Consider the following 18,932-nt stretch of genomic DNA (forward strand, 5'->3'; position numbering starts at 1 on the left):
CATCGACTTGAGGTTCTTCTTGGAAATTGGCCATTAATTCGTCCATTCTAGCCTAAAGTCTTTTGATCGTTAAGGCATCAAGACTTTGTTGCTCGACTATTTGCCTCATCATGTCCTGTTGCTCGGCTTTTTGCCTTATCATGTCCATAATACGAGCCATGCTTTCTATATCCTCCACTTTATTGCTCCTATCAAACTCATAAATATTATTAGAAATATTATAATAAGAACTCTGAGAAGGATAATAAGAATTAGGACAATCATCCCAATGGCCACCTTGACAACCACACACATTACAAAAATTCCACACATCAGATTGAGATGCACAATTTTGCCCAAAGTGTGGTCCTCCACAATATGGACATGGATCACCAAAATAAGAATAACCAATATTCGACAAATTATCATTCCAAGATGCCATATCAAAAAAGATAGTAAAATATTAAACTAAGATAAAAATAAAAAATAAAAACTTGAATAGGCAAAAAGTAAAAATCTAATCTAGTAAAATAGTTAATTTCTAAGTCACCGGCAACGGCGCCAAAAAATTGTTGCTCCCAAACGCACACGCAAGTATATGTGGTTGACAAGTAATATAGGATTGTAAGTCCAGATATTCTTATCCTAACCGCAAATCCGCTCCCCCTAAGAGTTAAGATCTTGCTCTACTCAATCTTATATGCAATCTAGAATTTCCTCTCCCGAGTTCAATCCTAGATTCGTAGATAGTATTCAATTGGTGATCAAGCAATCAAATAATTAAGCGCAAGATTGAATAAATAAACCAATATGATAAATAATAAGAACAATTCAAGCTTCAAACTACAACGTTCATGTAGCACCCAACAACTCTAGAACAAATAAACTATAAAATCAAAGGAAGAGAAGAGAAGAAAAACTAGTTGAAAGCCTCCTCCAAATGTAGTGTGTGTTCCCCCACGTGAATTCCCTTCAAAGTATGTTAGATCTCTCTAAAGTGGCGTCCTCCCTCAAAAAAATATGTTTAGTCTTGCTTTTATACGTGTTGGATAGGTCTAGGTCCGAATAAACCGTGTCCCGGGCAAAATAGGATAAAATCCGCGTCACCGGCGCCCAGCCCGGCGCCACGCGCCCTCCACGGCGCCCCAATATTTTTAGCTACTGTTTTTGGCGCCACAGGTAGGGCGGTGGCGCCCAAATTCGCAAGTTTCCCGGTTTCGTCCGTTTTGGCTCAAAACTTGCGCGTTTCGCCCCCAGTTGCTCCCGAATCATTCCTAAACATAAAAACACATCAAATTAACATAAATCAACACATTTAAAATCCCAAATTCACTAAACAAAAGTAAAATATGAGGCGATATACATAGAAATATATATACTTTAAGCTAAACATCACTCAACAACAACGCATAGGTACTCATCACCTCACCTATACGTTGTACTCAACATTCAAACAAGTAGCAAACAGGCAAATAAGACCTAATACCTCAAGCCAAGGTTAACCACGACACTTACCTTGCTCCAACGACCAACTCAAAGCTCAGCCAAGGCTTTTCCCTTCAAACAAGCCTCCTGACCAATAGAATCTAGAAAATTACCAACCAAACGATTCAAATAAAGCCTTAGAAACTACCCACGATCGTAAAGAATTCAATTTAGGTTATTATTGAAAAAGTTAACAAAAGTCAACACCCAGGCCTGCTTGGTCCAATCCCGAAATTCAGACCAAAACCCGATTACCCATTCATCCCCAAGCCCGGATAAACAATTGGTTTTGGAATCTGACATCAATTTGAGGTCTAAATCCCTAAATTTGGAAATCCCTAGTTTCGACCCCAAAATCCCCAATTCCATTATGAAAACCTTAGATTTTAGGTTGAAATCTATTAAAATGTAGTGAAAGATTGGAAGAAACTAGCTTAGAATCACTTACCTATGATTTGGGGAAGAAACGTTCTTTGGAAAATCACCTCTTGTGTTTTAGGTTTTTAAAATTTGAAGAATGGGAGAAAAATCCCAGGTAAGTCATCTTTACACAGCTGCAGATGTCGCATTTGCGACCCGGGCTTCGCAAGTGGTAGGTCTAGGAATTGGTGCTAGAGCTTTTGGTGCCTCTTTCACCTTCCTTTACCTCTTCATGATTTGCTTCTTGGATTTTCACTTCTTTTGGGAGCCGTAAATACGAAGCGGCCGTCGCAAATACGAAGTCCTTCACACCTCTGCTGCCTTTGCAAATGCGAAGATTTGTTCGCAAATGCGAACATAGACCTTCGAAATTACGACTCTAGGATCGCATTTGCGATCACTGCCCTTCCCAGCTTTACTTATCAAATGTGAAGAATGCTAGGCCATTGCGAAGACTGTTTGGCCTAGCTACTCCTCGTAAATTCAAGAAATATCTTGCAAATGCGGAACCTGCAGAGGTGACAAATGCCATACATGATCTCGCATTTGTGATATCAAAGGCCTACACCAGCAACTGAAACACCAGCAATGTTGTAAGTCCTATTTTCACTCTATAGCCTATCCGAAACTCACCCGAGTCCTCGAGGCTCTAAACCAAAAATGCACACTAGTCTAAAAACATCATACGAACTTCCTCGCGCGATCAAACTGCCAAAATAACACCTAGAACTACGAATTTAGCACCAAATCAAATGAAAATTTCAAGAAAACTTTGAAACTTCTAATTTCTCAACTGGACGTCCGAATCACGTCAAACCAACTCTGTTTTTCACCAAATTTCACAGACAAGTCATAAATATGATATTAGACCTATACCGTGTTCCGAAACCAAAATACGGACTCGATATCCCAAAATTCAAACCTTGGTCAAACATTTCCATTTCATTAAGCCTTTAACTTTCAAATCTCGACAGAGTCCGATATCTCGGGCTAGGGACTTCTGATTTCGATTCCACCCGGGCTTCGCAAGTGGTAGGTCTAGGAATTGGTGCTAGAGCTTTTGGTGCCTCTTTCACCTTCCTTTACCTCTTCATGATTTGCTTCTTGGATTTTCACTTCTTNATCTTATCGGTACTGAACTAATGACCCGAATCCTCTTTTGGAAAAACTGGCTCGTAACTTGGAAAAGACCGTTCATGATGCAGAAGAAGCTGCTCGTGGTTCTCAATTGGAGGCAGGAATTCAATTTAGGTTATTATTGAAAAAGTTAACAAAAGTCAACACCCAGGCCTGCTTGGTCCAATCCCGAAATTCAGACCAAAACCCGATTACCCATTCATCCCCAAGCCCGGATAAACAATTGGTTTTGGAATCTGACATCAATTTGAGGTCTAAATCCCTAAATTTGGAAATCCCTAGTTTCGACCCCAAAATCCCCAATTCCATTATGAAAACCTTAGATTTTAGGTTGAAATCTATTAAAATGTAGTGAAAGATTGGAAGAAACTAGCTTAGAATCACTTACCTATGATTTGGGGAAGAAACGTTCTTTGGAAAATCACCTCTTGTGTTTTAGGTTTTTAAAATTTGAAGAATGGGAGAAAAATCCCAGGTAAGTCATCTTTACACAGCTGCAGATGTCGCATTTGCGACCCGGGCTTCGCAAGTGGTAGGTCTAGGAATTGGTGCTAGAGCTTTTGGTGCCTCTTTCACCTTCCTTTACCTCTTCATGATTTGCTTCTTGGATTTTCACTTCTTTTGGGAGCCGTAAATACGAAGCGGCCGTCGCAAATACGAAGTCCTTCACACCTCTGCTGCCTTCGCAAATGCGAAGATTTGTTCGCAAATGCGAAGATTTGTTCGCAAATGCGAACATAGACCTTCGAAATTACGACTCTAGGATCGCATTTGCGATCACTGCCCTTCCCAGCTTTACTTATCAAATGTGAAGAATGCTTGGCCATTGCGAAGACTGTTTGGCCCAGCTACTCCTCGCAAATGCAAGAAATAGCTCGCAAATGCGGAACCTGCAGAGGTGACAAATGCCATACCTGATCTCGCGTTTGCGATATCAAAGGCCTACACCAGCAACTGAAACACCAGCAATGTTGTAAGTCCTATTTTCACTCTGTAGCCTATCCGAAACTCACCCGAGTCCTCGAGGCACTAAACCAAAAGTGCACACTTTCCTCGCGCGATCAAACTGCCAAAATAACTCTTAGAACTACGAATTTAGCACCAAATCAAATGAAAATTTCAAGAAAACTTTGCCACTTCTAATTTCTCAACTGGACGTCCGAATCACGTCAAACCAACTCTGTTTTTGATCAAATTTCACAGACAAGTCATAAATATGGTATTAGACCTATACCGTGTTCCGAAACCAAAATACGGACTCGATATCCCAAAATTCAAACCTTGGTCAAACGTTTCCATTTAATTAAGCCTTTAACTTTCAAATCTCGACAGAGTCGAATGTCTCGGGCTAGGGACTTCTGATTTCGATTCCGGACATACGCCCAAGTCTCAAATCACGATATGGACCCACCGGGGACGTCAAAACATGAATCCGGCTCCGTTTACCCAAACTTTTGACCGAAGTCTACTCAAATGAAGTTTTAGGCAAAAATTCTTATTTTTATCAACTTCTAACATAAAAGCTTTCCAGAAACATGCCCAGGCTGTGCATGCAAATCGAGGAGGGTAATGATGAGATTTTTAAGGCTTAAAATTGCAGAATTGATTTCTAAAATATAAGATGACCTTTTGGGTCATCACATAAAGAAATAAGATCTAAAAGAGAAATAACTAAAGAAGAGTAAGAGTATTTCTTTGAGAAAGATTATACACTTTAAATACATATTAGAAATTCTATATGCATTGCATATATACTTTATGCACTATATATACACTTTATACACAAAATTGTATGAACATTGAGTGTATATAAATAGTGTATTTTCATTATATCAGTGTAGATACACCTTTCATACAAATGTGAATACATAATATATACACATACATAAAATATTGTCAATACTCACCGTAGTCACTATAATCTTTCACGTCTTGTTTTGTACAATATGTGTATAATAAATGTATAATAATCCTATTATCAATGTATAATGTGTACACACTGAATATACATACTATTGTACACTGATTACAACGTATAAATAAAGGAGCACCGACGGTAATGAAGGACAACAAACTCGGCCGAAAAAAGCTTTTCTCCGGCAGTGGCTATTTTCTTTTCTCCATCTCTCATCTTCTCATAAAATTCATGAAAAAAAGTTTCATGCAATACCATATATGAAAGTGGACAGAAAGCGAAGAAGGCAATAATCACCACCAGACTTTGGCCAGAAATTACTCGAAGAAGATAGATATTTTTGCATCTAAGTGGAAAAAAGGTAGTGTGTTGGTGTCGCTATAATGGAAGAGAAGAAAAGAAAAAAGGGAAAAAGGAGGAAGTGAAGAAAAAAGATAAGAAGAGAGGGTAAATATGAAAGTCACTAGTAGGTTGAAGAAGGGACTATCTGTATACAGGTAAAATCGGGGATCATGCATACCCCGATTTCCCGACGAAGAAAACGGTTTATGGGCATGGGCGCACGAGATTGAAATCAAGGCTGGGAGCCCTTCGTATCGAGATCCACGAAAGGTGAACGATGTTCTCATTATCGAGTATAATAAAGCAACGCGCCCCGGACCCAGAACGAGTTCTAAGATCTCGGGAAACACGGTAAACAGTTACACACGATGGATAGAGGGTCGTGATATTCACACCTAATTGGATATCACGGCGTGGATCTCACTGATGTCGGTTATGGATCAGTAATTAACGAGAAAGGAAGATTTTTACCTTTTTTAGACTTATACTAGGGACGAAACTCTCCTACTATATAAACTGAAAATTTTTCTTTTGTAACACGAAAATCAAAACAATACAAGTTTATTTCTCTACCTTTTTACTGTTGCTAAAGTTCTTATTTAACCGTTCCATTCTTCATTCACAACTGAGCTCGAACCAAGGGTCTAATAGAGGACGAGGTCACTATTCAATCTATGATCGGGCTAGGTCATAACATTATAACCGGTTTGATCGTTTATTTTATCTTTAACTCGTTTATCTAATATTCTTGATTATTTGTGTTGAATCAAACCACATATCCTTAAAATCGCATATAAATTTAATTGTCATCTGATTCTAGGGTAAATAGTTTGGCGGCCACCGTTGGGATAAGGATAATAGTGGTGATTTGATATGAATCTCCATAACACACCCTATTTTATGCTTGTTCATTAAAGTCTTAATTTCAGGTTACCTCAAAAATGTCGAAATCTTAGTCTGCCCACTTGAACGTTGACGCTGAGTCTGGACATCATGGCAAAAATAATAATTTGGTGCCTAGCAATGAGGTGCCTCATATTGATGATCCTAACGGTTTCCCAACTGCCGATCCGGTCGATGCTAACTCACAGGTGGCCATTGACGTCAAACTGCCAATTGATCCCGAAAACAGTGTTTGCGAGGGACCCCGACCAACAACTCGAGAAGCGCCCGAAGGCAAAGGTAATGGGGTAAGCCTACGACTAATCTTTGAAATATTGTAGGCTCAATAGGCGAAAATAGAGCAGCTGCAGAATCAAAACCATGCGCCTATCAGGGCCGAGCCCGAACAATCCCGGGAAAGCACCCAAAGAAACAAACAAATCACCAAGAGACTGGTGAAGCCGAGCTCGGGCTCAATCCCGAAATCATGAAAATGCTAGAAGCATTAATGAAGTGGGTATAGTCAGGTGAGAAAAAAATTGAGGCTAATGACAAGAAGGTGGAAACATACAATTCTAGGGGCGATGGAAGCCCGGGAGCACCCCCAATATTGAAGGGGCCGAAATCCAAGAAATTTATCTAAAAGCCTTTTCCTCCGAGCGTGGCACCGAAGCCGATCCCAAAGAGGTTTTGTATGCCCGATATCCCCAAATACAAAGGAACCACAGAACCAATCGAGCATGTGACCTCCTATACATGCGCGATCAAGGGGAACGACTTGGAAGACGATGAGATCGAGTCGGTGTTACTGAAGAAGTTTGGGGAGACTTTGTCCAAAGGAGCAAATATTACATCACAACTTACCCCCAAATTCCATTGACACATTTGCTATACTTGCAGATGTTTTCATAAAAGCCCATGCCGGGTCCATCAAGCTCGAGACCAGAAAGTCAGGCCTTTTCAAGGTTAAACAAAGAGACAACGAGATGCTCAGGGAGTTCGTGTCAAAGTTCCAGATGGAACGGATGGACCTGCCTCTACTTGTAGATGATTCGTCTGTTCATACATTCACTCAGGGGATTAACCCCCGAAGCTCCTTGGCCTCTCAACAAGTAAAAAAAATTTTGGTAGAGTACCCGGCGGTGACCTGGGCATGTCCAAAACAGGTACTAGTCAAAGATCAGGGTCGAAGACGACCAACTCGGAGCTTATTCTGTGTCTGTTTATCCCATTAGGGCCAATGATAGGTCTAAGAGAGCCGTTGATAATAAGCCAAGGCGGTCCGGGATCGGTATCAATGATACAGTACGGATCGAAGGGGAAATAGGTCCGGTTGTCACATTACAAGGAACGAGAAGAGAGGCGATCGAGGGCCCAGAAGCCGAGGTGTAATGAGCAAAAATAGTTTCGATAGGCCGCTCGAGAGTAGGGAAGCACCGAGATTATCATAGTATTACTTCAACATTAATGCTGCCAGCATCATGTCAACCATCAGACACATCAAAGAGACCAAGTGGTCCCGATCATTGCAGTCCAACACTACCCAAAGAGATCCTAACTTGATATGTAAGTATCACGGCACTCATGTTCACAGTATCGAGGATTGTCGACAGTTGAGAGAAGAAGTTGCCCGGTTATTCAACTACGGGCTCCTCCAAAAATTTCTGAGTGATCGAGCCAAGAACCACTTCAGGAGCAGGGACGCCAACAAACAGGTCGAACAAGAGGAGCCTCAACACATCATCAACATGATCATCGGGGGAGTCGATGTCCCCCAAGGACCAATGATAAAGCGCACTCAAGTATCTATCACAAGGGAAAAATGCACTCGGGATTATGTGCCTGAGGGAACCATTTCGTTCAACAACAAGGATGTCGAGGGCATCGTGCAACCTCACAATGATGCGCTAGTATTATCCGTACTTATCAATAAGTCTTGAGTTAAACGTGTGTTGATTGATCTAGGTAACTCGGCTAACATTATTAGATCTGGGGTCGTACAACAATTTGGGTTACAGGACCAAATCCTGCCAGAAATTCGGGTGTTGAACGGGTTTAACATGGCATGTGAGACCACTAAAGGGGAGATAACCTTACTAGTAAATACCGTCAGGACAAACCAAGTAACAAAATTCTACATGATCGAGGGGGCATGAGATATAATACCCTATTCGGAAGGCCGTGGGTTCACAACATGAGGGCGATGCCCTTGACCTTACACTAGGCATTGAAATTTCCCATACCGGGTGTAAGGCCCCGTAACTCGTGGTGTCGACTCCGGATCTAAGCTTTTAATAATCAAAGAATCCGTTTTCCAAAAAAATGCCATTTTGCGGCCCAGAATGCGGTCGCAAATCTAGTATGCGGACCGCATTCCTGCCGCATAGTGAGTCAGTGGTTTGGTTAAAATTGAGGTCACGATGCGGTCCATTATGCGACCGCATAACTGATATGCGGACCGCATTTCCACCGCAGAGTAGGGCAATGTGTCACTCAAATTTGAGGTCGAAAATGCGGTGCATTATGCGACCGCAAATCGTTTATGCGGACCGCATACCGACACAATGTGTTTTCATTTTGGCTCATTTTTCAGGGCCATTTTGCGACCGGTCTGCGGACCGCATATCAGGAATGCGACCGCATTCCGCGTCGGGGCTCCAGTTTTTCTAATTTTTCAACCCGACCCCCTTTTTAATAAAACACCCCCAACCCCTCATTTTTAACGACTTCTGAACAAAATAAGAGAGAGGGAAGAGAGGGTTCTTGAGAGAGAAAGTCCTCTTCATCAATTTGATTCTTTAAAACTATTCGGGCCGGGAAATTTCTAAGCTAGTGTCTTCATTCCCATTTCTTGCAGGTAAAATCCTTAACCCATTTTCGTTAATTTTCAGGTTTAATTAAAAGGGGGGGGGGGAGTCTCATGCATTTATTCTTGATAATAGAGGATGAAACATTCATGCATGTCTATTAAAACCTAAAATCTAGTAAGAGTAATTGGGTGGGAGTAAAGAATTATGCAAAGAAGGGTTGATAACCTAAATGTGTTCGGGTAGTGATTGTGAACTTTGATTCTAAGAAATATGTATTAATTTGTGCACTAAATTGACGTTGCTAGGCATTTTGGTGAAGTTGGAAGTAGGAATTAAAAGGGAATTCGGCTCCAGGTATGTATGGCTAACATTGACCTTTGTAAAATCGCCTTGTTTGATGTTTGAGTGCTTGGTAAGTAAATTCTACGTGAATTGTCTGTGAAATTCTTGCGATCGGTATAGTTGAGTGTTTGTGGTTATGTCTTTCGATATAATGGTGTAAGTAATTGGCAATAAATCAAGTGTGTGATTGTAAATGGGCCATGTGGTAAGAATTGTGAAACAAATGATGGAAGGAGATAACAATTGATGCAATCGGAACAGTTGTGGTAGTAACATATATGGTTTGTCGTGGAAAATTCTTGTTGTAACATAACATGCATATGAGTTGTGGAATACGATGGAAATGGTATAGATGGCTATGGAAGTTCTTGTAAATTGTTGTTGTTGCCCTTTGGGAATTGTTGTTGTTGCCCTTTGAGAATTGTTGTTGTTCTTTATGAATTGTTGTTGTTGTTGTGTAGTTTGTGAAATGTGATTTTCCGGTGGGATCGGGTTGCGCGCCGCAACACAAAATGATAAATTGTGGGTTGGGGTGATAAGGGTGGCTGAGGTAATAAGGGTGGCCGAGGTAATAAGGGTGGAAAAGTGATCGAAATCACTATCGAAATGAAAATATGAGAAAGTTGTGAAATCATTGATGTAAAAAATATTGAAGGGGAAAATGGAGAGATTGTAAACTTGTTTGGCTTGATTGTTTCCTTTCATGTGTATTTGATTGTTGATTCCATTGTTACTTGTTACTTGTGTATGGTTTGAGTTTACTTAGGGCAAAGTTTGTTCTTACATACCAGTACAATTCAAATGTACTGACGTCCCTTTTGCCGGGGGCGCTACATTCGTGTTATGATTTGGATCCGTAGCAGGTACTCCAGTTCACCGACAGTAGCACTCCTTCATCTTCCATCAGCCGTATTGGTGAGCCCCTTTCCTCTCGGGGCCCTGCGTGGCTCATGCCGCTTTTATTCTGAAATCTTATTTTGGTTTTTGTGTAACGTATAGCCGGAGCCTTGTTACCGGCAAGTACTGTATTATCCTATTGTATCTTTAGAGGCTCCGTAGACAATAAATGTGGGTTATGAACCTATGTAATTGTATGTCGGGCGATGTAAGTTGTAAACTTTGTTAAGTAACCAAGTATGTCGTGTATATTTTGAAAAAGGTGATTTCAATTATAAACTGGTTAATTCCTTGATTAATGAGTAATGAAAATACGGGGTAACACGTGGGTAGGAAAGGCACCCAGGTCCGCTTGACTGGGGCTACCCGGTCGGGCGCCGGTCATGTCCCTCGGTTTGGGGCGTGACACCGGGAGAAGTCCAGACGGCTTACGGAGAACAGCTAGCCTGCAAAGGAGATGTTTGTGGTCGACGAGGTGATTCCGGTGCCCGCGGTTTTGACATAAAGGAACGTGGAGCCGACCAGAAAGGAAGAAATTAAATAGCAATCACTGATGACGGTCTCGGCCGAACTGGAGGAACGAGGCATAGACGAGGAGGACGATTACGGTGTCCGAGATCATTCATAGCCCCTGATGATACTGACGCCACCAAATCGACAGTCGAAGAGTTTGAGCAAGTCATATTAATCGAACACCTATCGGATCCAAAGGTATACTTGAGCACGGGGTTAACTGATAAGTGCATTATACTTGATTTTTAAACATATAATTTCTTTGTAAGAATATAAAAAACTATCATATTTCTTCCATACTTTTGTCTAAATCATGCAAGAAAGGTTAAAGAAGGATTGGTCCGATAGTGAGAAGATTACATAGGAAAAAGTAGAAAAACAGACAAGCTAAACCAGAGTGAAATATGGTGCTAAAGAACGACATTATATAAATGTGATCTACTATGACAAAGGACAATCGATTCACAACCGGCTACAACAAACTATAATCGATCCATAACTAACCTACAACAGAAGCTCATAACCAAGAATCACAAGGCCACAACCAGCCATGACAAGTTCATATCCAGAAGTGTATTGAAAACTTTGTCATGGCTTGCCTATAAAAAGAGGCATCAACCATGAAATCAAAGGAGCAAAAAAAAAAAAAAAATGAAAGCTTGGAAGCGTAGTATTGAAATCAAGTTTTAAGTAGAAAGTTGTTTCCTTCTTTTTCTTCTTTAGTTTCGTCTTCTTTTTCTTCTTTTAGTCATTACACTGGCTTCATCTCTAGTTCCGAATAAATTGTAGTGTCGGAAATTACTCTAGTTCCTGTTTATAATTAAATAGGGGAAAATATTCTTCTTGAATATTTCTTTCTATTTTCTTATTTAATGGGCAAGAATATTTCCATTGTCGGTATTAACTCCATTATGGAGTAACTTTTCTTGTATAGGGAGAATGACGGATCTTAATATTTCTATATAATAGTAGATATTATTCCTCAATTTCACATGTTTAAGCTGAAGCTTTTCATTTAAATTTCATTTGCTTTATAGTTAGGTGTTATGTAATTTGTTAACATCTATCTATCTCATACTATATATTAACTTCTTACTATTTCTGCAATCGAGAGAGGCAGCAGAAGTAATATAGTTAATTTTGGTATTGATAGATGTTAACTTTTATTTAATGATATCTAGCTCTTATATGTAAAAATTGATTCTACATTTATTTGTAATCGAAAAAGACGAATATTGAAGTAATCAGTGATAACAAGGGACTTACTAAAAAAAGAGAATGTTTCAGTTTAAGCATATATTTCTGGCTCTTTAAAATTACTATTTTGACGATTAATTTATATAACCGAGAGGAGTGCAATTAATTGTTCAACTTAAGTAATAATATATAAATCTAATCGTGAGAGGCATTTATACATTTGTGAGAAATACAAATGGAAGGATAATTTTATCTATTATATAATAGAAATATTAAGTGAAGTTATGATCCGAACATCTTTTTATTATATTTGTGAAAAATAAATATTTTTCTATTGCTCCATTCGTGCATTTTTAGTTAGTTAATTTACAACTCAACTCTTTCTGATTTTTTCAAATAGTAATTAAAACAAGAAATGTCTGTAGAATAGATAAATCAATCTTTGTGGGTTTGACATCTTTTTATACTACTATTTCACAGAGTACGAGTTTAAATTATATATACGCCAGGCACTCGTCATCAATCCCCGAGCTTAGGAAAAAACTTATTGATTTTCTTAAAGCTAACATAGATCATTTCACTTGGTCCCATCTTAACATAACAGGGATCCCACCGGAGATAACCATTCATAAGCTAAGTTTGGATACAAATTTCAGCCCGGTTAAGCAAAAGAGGAGGACACAGTACGAGATCAAATATGCATTCATCAAGGATGAGGTATCCAAACTTCTGAAAAGAGGATCCATCCGGGAAGTTAAATACCCGGACTGGTTGGCTAACGAAGTGGTAGTGCCTAAAAAAGGGAATAAGTTAAGAATGTGTGTAGATTACAAAGACCTAAACAAAGCATGCTCTAAAGATTCTTTCTCTTTGCCTAACATCGATCGAATGATCGACGCAACGGACGGGCACGAGATACTCAGCTTTCTCGACGCCTACTCCGGATACAACCAAATTCGGATGGACCCGAACGATCAAGAAAAGACTTCTTCCATCACTAAATTTAGCACCTACTATTATAACGTAATGCCGTTTGGATTAAAGAACGTCGGTGCCACCTACCAACGCCTAGTAAACTGAGTGTTCGAAGAACAAATAGGAAAATCAATGGAAGTTTATATTGACGATATATTGGTCAAGCCCCTGCGAGTAGAGGACCATTTGAAACATCTGCAGGAGACCTTCGACATACTAAAGAAATACAACATAAATCTAAACCCGGAAAAGTGGCATTCGGGGTAAGATCAGGCGAATTCCTCGGGTTCATGGTATCCAATCGGGGAATCGAGATCAACCCCGACGAAATAAAGGACATAGAGGACATCAGCGTGGTGGACAACATCAAGGCCGTTCAAAGACTAACCGGGCGTATAACCGCCTTGGGCCGGTTCATCTCGAGGTCCTCGGAAAAAAGCCATCGATTCTTCTCAATGTTAAAGAAGAATAATAGCTTTTCCTGGACCCCAGAATGCCAACAAGCTTTGGAAGAACTCAAACGGCACCTATCGAGTCCCTCGCTACTGCACACTCCGAAGGTAGGCGAACAGTTGTACCTCTACTTGGCGGTTTTCGAGGTTGCGGTAAGTGGAGTCTTATTCCGGGAGGAAAAAGGTACGTAATTTCCTATTTACTATGTTAGTATAACTTTAGGCAAGGCCGAATCAAGGTGTCCTCACCTGGAAAAATTGGCGCTCGCTTTGCTATGCTCCAGGAAGCTAAAGTCGTACTTTCAGTGCCACCTTATATATGTCATGACCTCTTACCCGATAAGGAATATCAAGCACAAGACCGAGCTCTCGGGCCAGTTGTCCAAATGGGCCGTTAAAATTAGCAGGTACGATATCAAGTATCGACCTCGAACCACCATAAAATCTCAGATTTTGGCAGACTTCGTGGTCGACTTTACGCCGGCCTTGATACCCGAAGTTGAAAGGGAATTACTGTTAACCTCGGGGACCACTTCGGGAATCTGGACCGTCTTTATGGATAGTGCCTCCAACACGAAGGGGTCTAGGCTCGGTATCGTATTAAAACCACCTACGAGAAATGTAATTAGGTAATCTATTAGAACTACGAAATTGACTAACAATGAGGCCAGGTATGAGGCCATGATTGCAGGTCTAGAATTAGCTAAAAGGCTTGGGGCCGAAGTGATCGAAGTTAAGTGCGACTCCCTCCTCGTGGTAAATCAAGTTAACGGTATGTTCGATGTAAAAGAAGGATGGATGCGAAGGTACTTAGATAAATTACAGGTAGCCCTACACAAGCTCAGGGAATTGACCCAGCATGTACCCCGAGATCAAAACAGTAAGGCCGATGCACTAGCTAATTTGGGGTTGTCGATCGATTCTGATGAATTCACTTCGGGAGCAGTAATTTAGCTAATGAACTCGGTGATAGAAGAAGGCCACGCCGAAGTTAACTCAACGAGTTTAACTTGGGATTAGAGAAAAAAATACATACACTACTTGAAGATAGGAAAATTGCCTTCGGATCCTAAATAATTGAGAGCCATGCGAACCAAAGATGCCAGATTTAGCTTGGTTGAAGGGGCATTGTTCAGGAGGACCTTCTTTGGCCCACTAGCCAGATGCTTAGGACCTGGAGAGACCGAATACACCATGAGAGATGTTCACGAAGGCACTTGCGGGAACCATTCGGTGGCAGAATCCTTGGTTCAGAAACTAATTAGGGCCGGCTACTACTAGATCAAAATTGAGAAGGATGCGAAGGACTTCGTACGGAAATGCGATGAGTGCCAAAGACATGCCCCGATAATCTATCAACCGAGAGAAATTCTCCACTCGATCCTGTCCCCATGGCCATTTACGAAGTGGGGGATGGACATCGTCGGTCCCCTGCCGTGGGCACTCGGTAATACTCAATTCATACTATTCATGATTGATTATTTCTCCAAATGGGTTGTGGATCAAGCGTTCGAAAAGGTCAGAGAGAAAGAAGTCATTAGCTTAATCTAGGATCACATAATATGTCGATTTGGGATACCAACTGAGATTGTTTGCGACAACGAAAAACAATTCGTCGCCAGCAAGGTGAGTAAGTTTTTCGAAGATCACAAGATCAAAAAGATACTATCAACGCCTTATCATCCTAGTGGGAACGAGCAGGTGGAATCAACGAACAAGACTATACTCCAAAACTTGAAAAAGTGGTTGACCGGTTCGAAATGGAAATGGAAGGAGATCCTGCCCGAAGTCCTAAAAAATCCTAGTTTTTATCAGAGGCTTGTTGGAAGGTTGTTATATCTCACCATGACCAGAACAGATATTGCTTTAGCAATGCAGGTTCTAAGTCAGTATATGCACTATACCAAGGTGTCACACATGGAAGCTGCTCTCAGAGTAGTAAGATATATCAAACAAGTACCGGGCCTGGGGCTACTTATGCTTGCAGAAAGTACAAACAAACTGATTGCCTACTGTGACTTTGATTGGTGATCTTGTATAGAGGTAAGGAGACCAGTAACTAGGTACTTGGTCAAATTTGGAAATGCACTGGTGTCTTGGAAGTCAAAGAAACAAATGACCGTGTCCAGAAGTTCAGTTGTGGCTGAGTTCAGGAGTATAGCTTCATGTGCAGCAGAAGTCACCTGGATGATAGGGCTATTCAAGGAACTTGGAGTGAAGATTCAACAGCCTATAAGTTTGATATGTGACAGCAAGGCTGCTATACAAATAGCAGCCAACCCTATCTTCCGTGAAAGAACTAAACATTGACTTTGATTGTCATTTTGTTAGAGAAAAAATATATGAAGGACTGCTGAAGACAGAGTATGTTGATACTAAAGACCAACTAGCAGATCTACTTACAAAGAGTTGGTGAAGTCTCAACATGATCAACTGCTGAACAAATTAGGAGTGAAGAATGTGTATAAACCATCAGCTTGAGGGGGAGTTGACTAGAGTTAATGAACCAAGCTGATAAGTTAATTGTAGTTAACTATGTAACTATAGTTAGAAGTTAGTTAGTACAGTAATTAGAAGTTAGTACCGTAGAAGTATAAATACACTGTACACTATGTAAAAACACACGCCTGTACCATTTCCTTCTTCTTCTAAATACAGAAATCTGTTTCTCTTGAGTGTGACCTTCATCTGCATGTCTTCCTCCTCAAGCTCGATCTCCAGATCTATGGCAGCTAACATCAATGTCGGCGTTTAATGTAGGGCTTCAATCGATTTTATCTTCAAATGCCTCCTTCATCGACTTTTTCGAACTACCCATGGCTGAACAATGGAGCGCCACCATCACCTCCGCTGGAAAATTTTTTTGAAGAAAATTACTAGTACTTCCGCCGGAATTTAAACCTTTGGAAGGATGGAAATAGTTTACCTTGCTGTGATAAATGCTCCACATGTCGTTAGGTGAAACAACGGGTGAATTAATCTTTTGGAGCAGATCTTGGTAGTGAATGTTTCTCAAGCGCCGGAACCGGTAGCATGCAACGACATCGGAATTTCCTGATTTGAACTTCAATGCCTGTTCCGAAGGTGCTAAAGTTTTCTCTAATATGATGCTTCACAGTTTAAGCTTCCCCATTTGATGATATGGATTTGTTTGAGGATACGGATTTTGCTCCTTTAGTGGTGTTGTCAAAATGACGTCATCGTGTTCATCTATCGGAGCTTATGGAGGAGAAAAATTGAAGGTGAATGTGAACAGTGAACGAAAAATGGTGAAGGCCAAAGTAGAACAAAATTGACTAGAAAATTGATTCTTCCGACAAAGCTTATATTTTCCGGCAAAATTATTTTATTGTATCTTAAACATAAAAAGAAAAAGAAAATAATGAAAAATAATGGATTAGCCATTTTTTTAGATGTGACGCGCTCAAAGAGAGTGACAAATACACATTTTGACATGTCAGCAAAATGTGTCTAATAAGTATATGTTTGAACTAGTTTAAGTGTTTAATAGGTACTACTTTGAGTTTAGGTGTCTAAATAAAAAAATTGGACAATTTTAAGGGGTTGTGTATGTATTTGGCCAAAAAAAAAAATAGAGTGAAAATAGAGTACTTTTAGTAGAAGAGTAAATTTTTTTATATCAAGAGGAAAATAATTTATTAAATTTGTGAATAGATCATTAATAATATTATGGGAGGTATGAATACTTATCAATTTTTATAGACTTTTTCTAATTTTTCTTTCCCTTATCTCACAAGATTATATACTTTCTCTTTTATTTCTTTCTCCAAAAGTATAAAAGTTCAAAAGCTCAAAAGCTTTACTGGTAAAAAATTGAGATCATTAGATGACGAGAACTTAAAAAAATATTGTCTTAACCTAGAATGTTCCTTAAAATATAATAGTCACTCTGATATTGATGGTTTAGACTTATTTTTTAAATTTAAAATATTTAAAAAATAGTACAAGTAGAAATTTATACTCTAATCGACACATTCAATCAAATAAAAAAACTTGATTCTTGTTCAAATGAATTTATTTTTTATAAAATAATATTTAACAGTTCATGTAACAATTGCCTCAATAAAATAGACATAAGATTGTTAAAATTACAATTAAGAAATTCATACCTAGGATCAACAATTCTCAAGAAAGATTAAATGAATTGAATATGTTGTTACTCGAAAAAGAATTATTCATATTATATCTCAAAATCTAGAGCAATAGGCTTTTATAAGGAAAAAATATGGTTTACTTTTAAATTTAAGGCCTAAATAAATTTTGGCTTTAGGCCTCTAAAATGCTTGAGCCGCCCCTGCTCGATTGTTTCGAATATTTTTGGATGTTATAGCGAAGTGCTGTTATATAGAACATATATTATAACTGTATACGACAAAATCAGAGGGCCCGATTTTTCGTCATTAAAGCATTTCGGAAGATCGCCTCGAAGCCTCGAGGCTGCAAAGATGCGCTCGAGTCTCCTTCCTCGGGGCCCGTCGACATCCGGCCTCGAGAGGATGTCGGTCGGGGCTGAAGCAAATTGGGAGTTCCCAAGACGCGGCTAAGCATGTCACTGCTAAGCCTGACAAAGCCTAGCCAGGCTACTCTGAGCCCTAATCAGGGCGTCACTTCTAGCTGTCCCATCTCCACACCCTTACAGCTAATATATGCCTTACCGCTTATGTTTTCCCCCTTCTATAAAGGGGATTTTTACTATTTTATAAGGGACTGATGTTGCTCCAAAGACTCTACATGAAATATATGATAACTCTCTCTCTCTCTCTCTCTCTTTCTCTCTACGATACTCTCTTGACACTGTTGTTCTATCCTATTATTTTCATACTTGTTTTATATTCATTGCTTGTTTATTGCTTATCATTGGCTATAAAGATGTTACAACCCATATTGATGTAAGTTGGTTCATGCCATAAGTTAGTCGACGTAAATCTAAGAAGTGATTATTTTTGAAATGATTAGAAGTTAATCCTATTGATCTTAAATGATACAAGAGTGTATAAGGGTGATTAACAAGTATTAGAAGTTAAACGAATCAAGGATGTTGTAACTCGTATTCTTGGGTAAACCTAGGGGTGCTTAATATTCTCAAGAGGTCGTATTTTAAGGTATTTGAATCATATAATATCCGTATCATAGTCTTGAAGTCAAACGAGTTATGAAACAAAAGTCGACAAGAGTTATCGCAACTTAGGTTCATAGTTTTACTTAAACTCTAGGTCAAATGTTAATAAACTTTTCTCCCAATGTACATGGAATTACGGGGTAATTTATCCACCCAATTGAAGATCTATGAGTCTAGTTTCCAACTTATTAAACTGTTTATCAATACGACATTGGAGTTGAGAGATATAGGCATTTTTGCGAGACTGCACAAGCTGCTAGGTGAGAAGTAGGTGTGTCACCTACTTGGTTAAATGATAGCCCAAAAATAGGCAATTTCGGGTCGGCCAAAGAGCCCATTTATAGGGTTATCTTCTGCAATATAACCCTCATTATATATCACAAATAACCAGACCTAAACCCCTGCAATCTTCCTCCCAAAAATTATCCATAAACCCTAATCGATTT

General features: G+C 39.5%; 1 protein-coding gene across 1 annotated transcript; it reads left to right on the forward strand.

Moving 5' to 3' along the window:
* The first annotated feature begins 15,191 nt into the window (after positions 1-15,191).
* Positions 15,192-15,656, forward strand: LOC109244791 (uncharacterized mitochondrial protein AtMg00810-like). The gene is made up of 2 exons (XM_019411935.1): positions 15,192-15,336; positions 15,388-15,656. Exons 1-2 carry the CDS (start codon positions 15,192-15,194, stop codon positions 15,654-15,656), a joined length of 414 nt encoding a protein of 137 aa, XP_019267480.1.
* Positions 15,657-18,932: the final 3,276 nt, after the last annotated feature.

The sequence above is a fragment of the Nicotiana attenuata genome, unplaced genomic scaffold (assembly GCF_001879085.1).
Source record: "Nicotiana attenuata strain UT unplaced genomic scaffold, NIATTr2, whole genome shotgun sequence".
NCBI lineage: Eukaryota > Viridiplantae > Streptophyta > Magnoliopsida > Solanales > Solanaceae > Nicotiana > Nicotiana attenuata.

Excerpts from the sequence above, each read along its gene's own strand:
- LOC109244791 (XM_019411935.1), top strand. The coding sequence starts at position 15,192 with ATGACCAGAACAGATATTGCTTTAGCAATGCAGGTTCTAAGTCAGTAT. Across the intron at positions 15,337-15,387 it reads GCTACTTATGCTTGCAGAAA|AGGTAAGGAGACCAGTAACT; the intron begins GTACAAACAAAC and ends GATCTTGTATAG.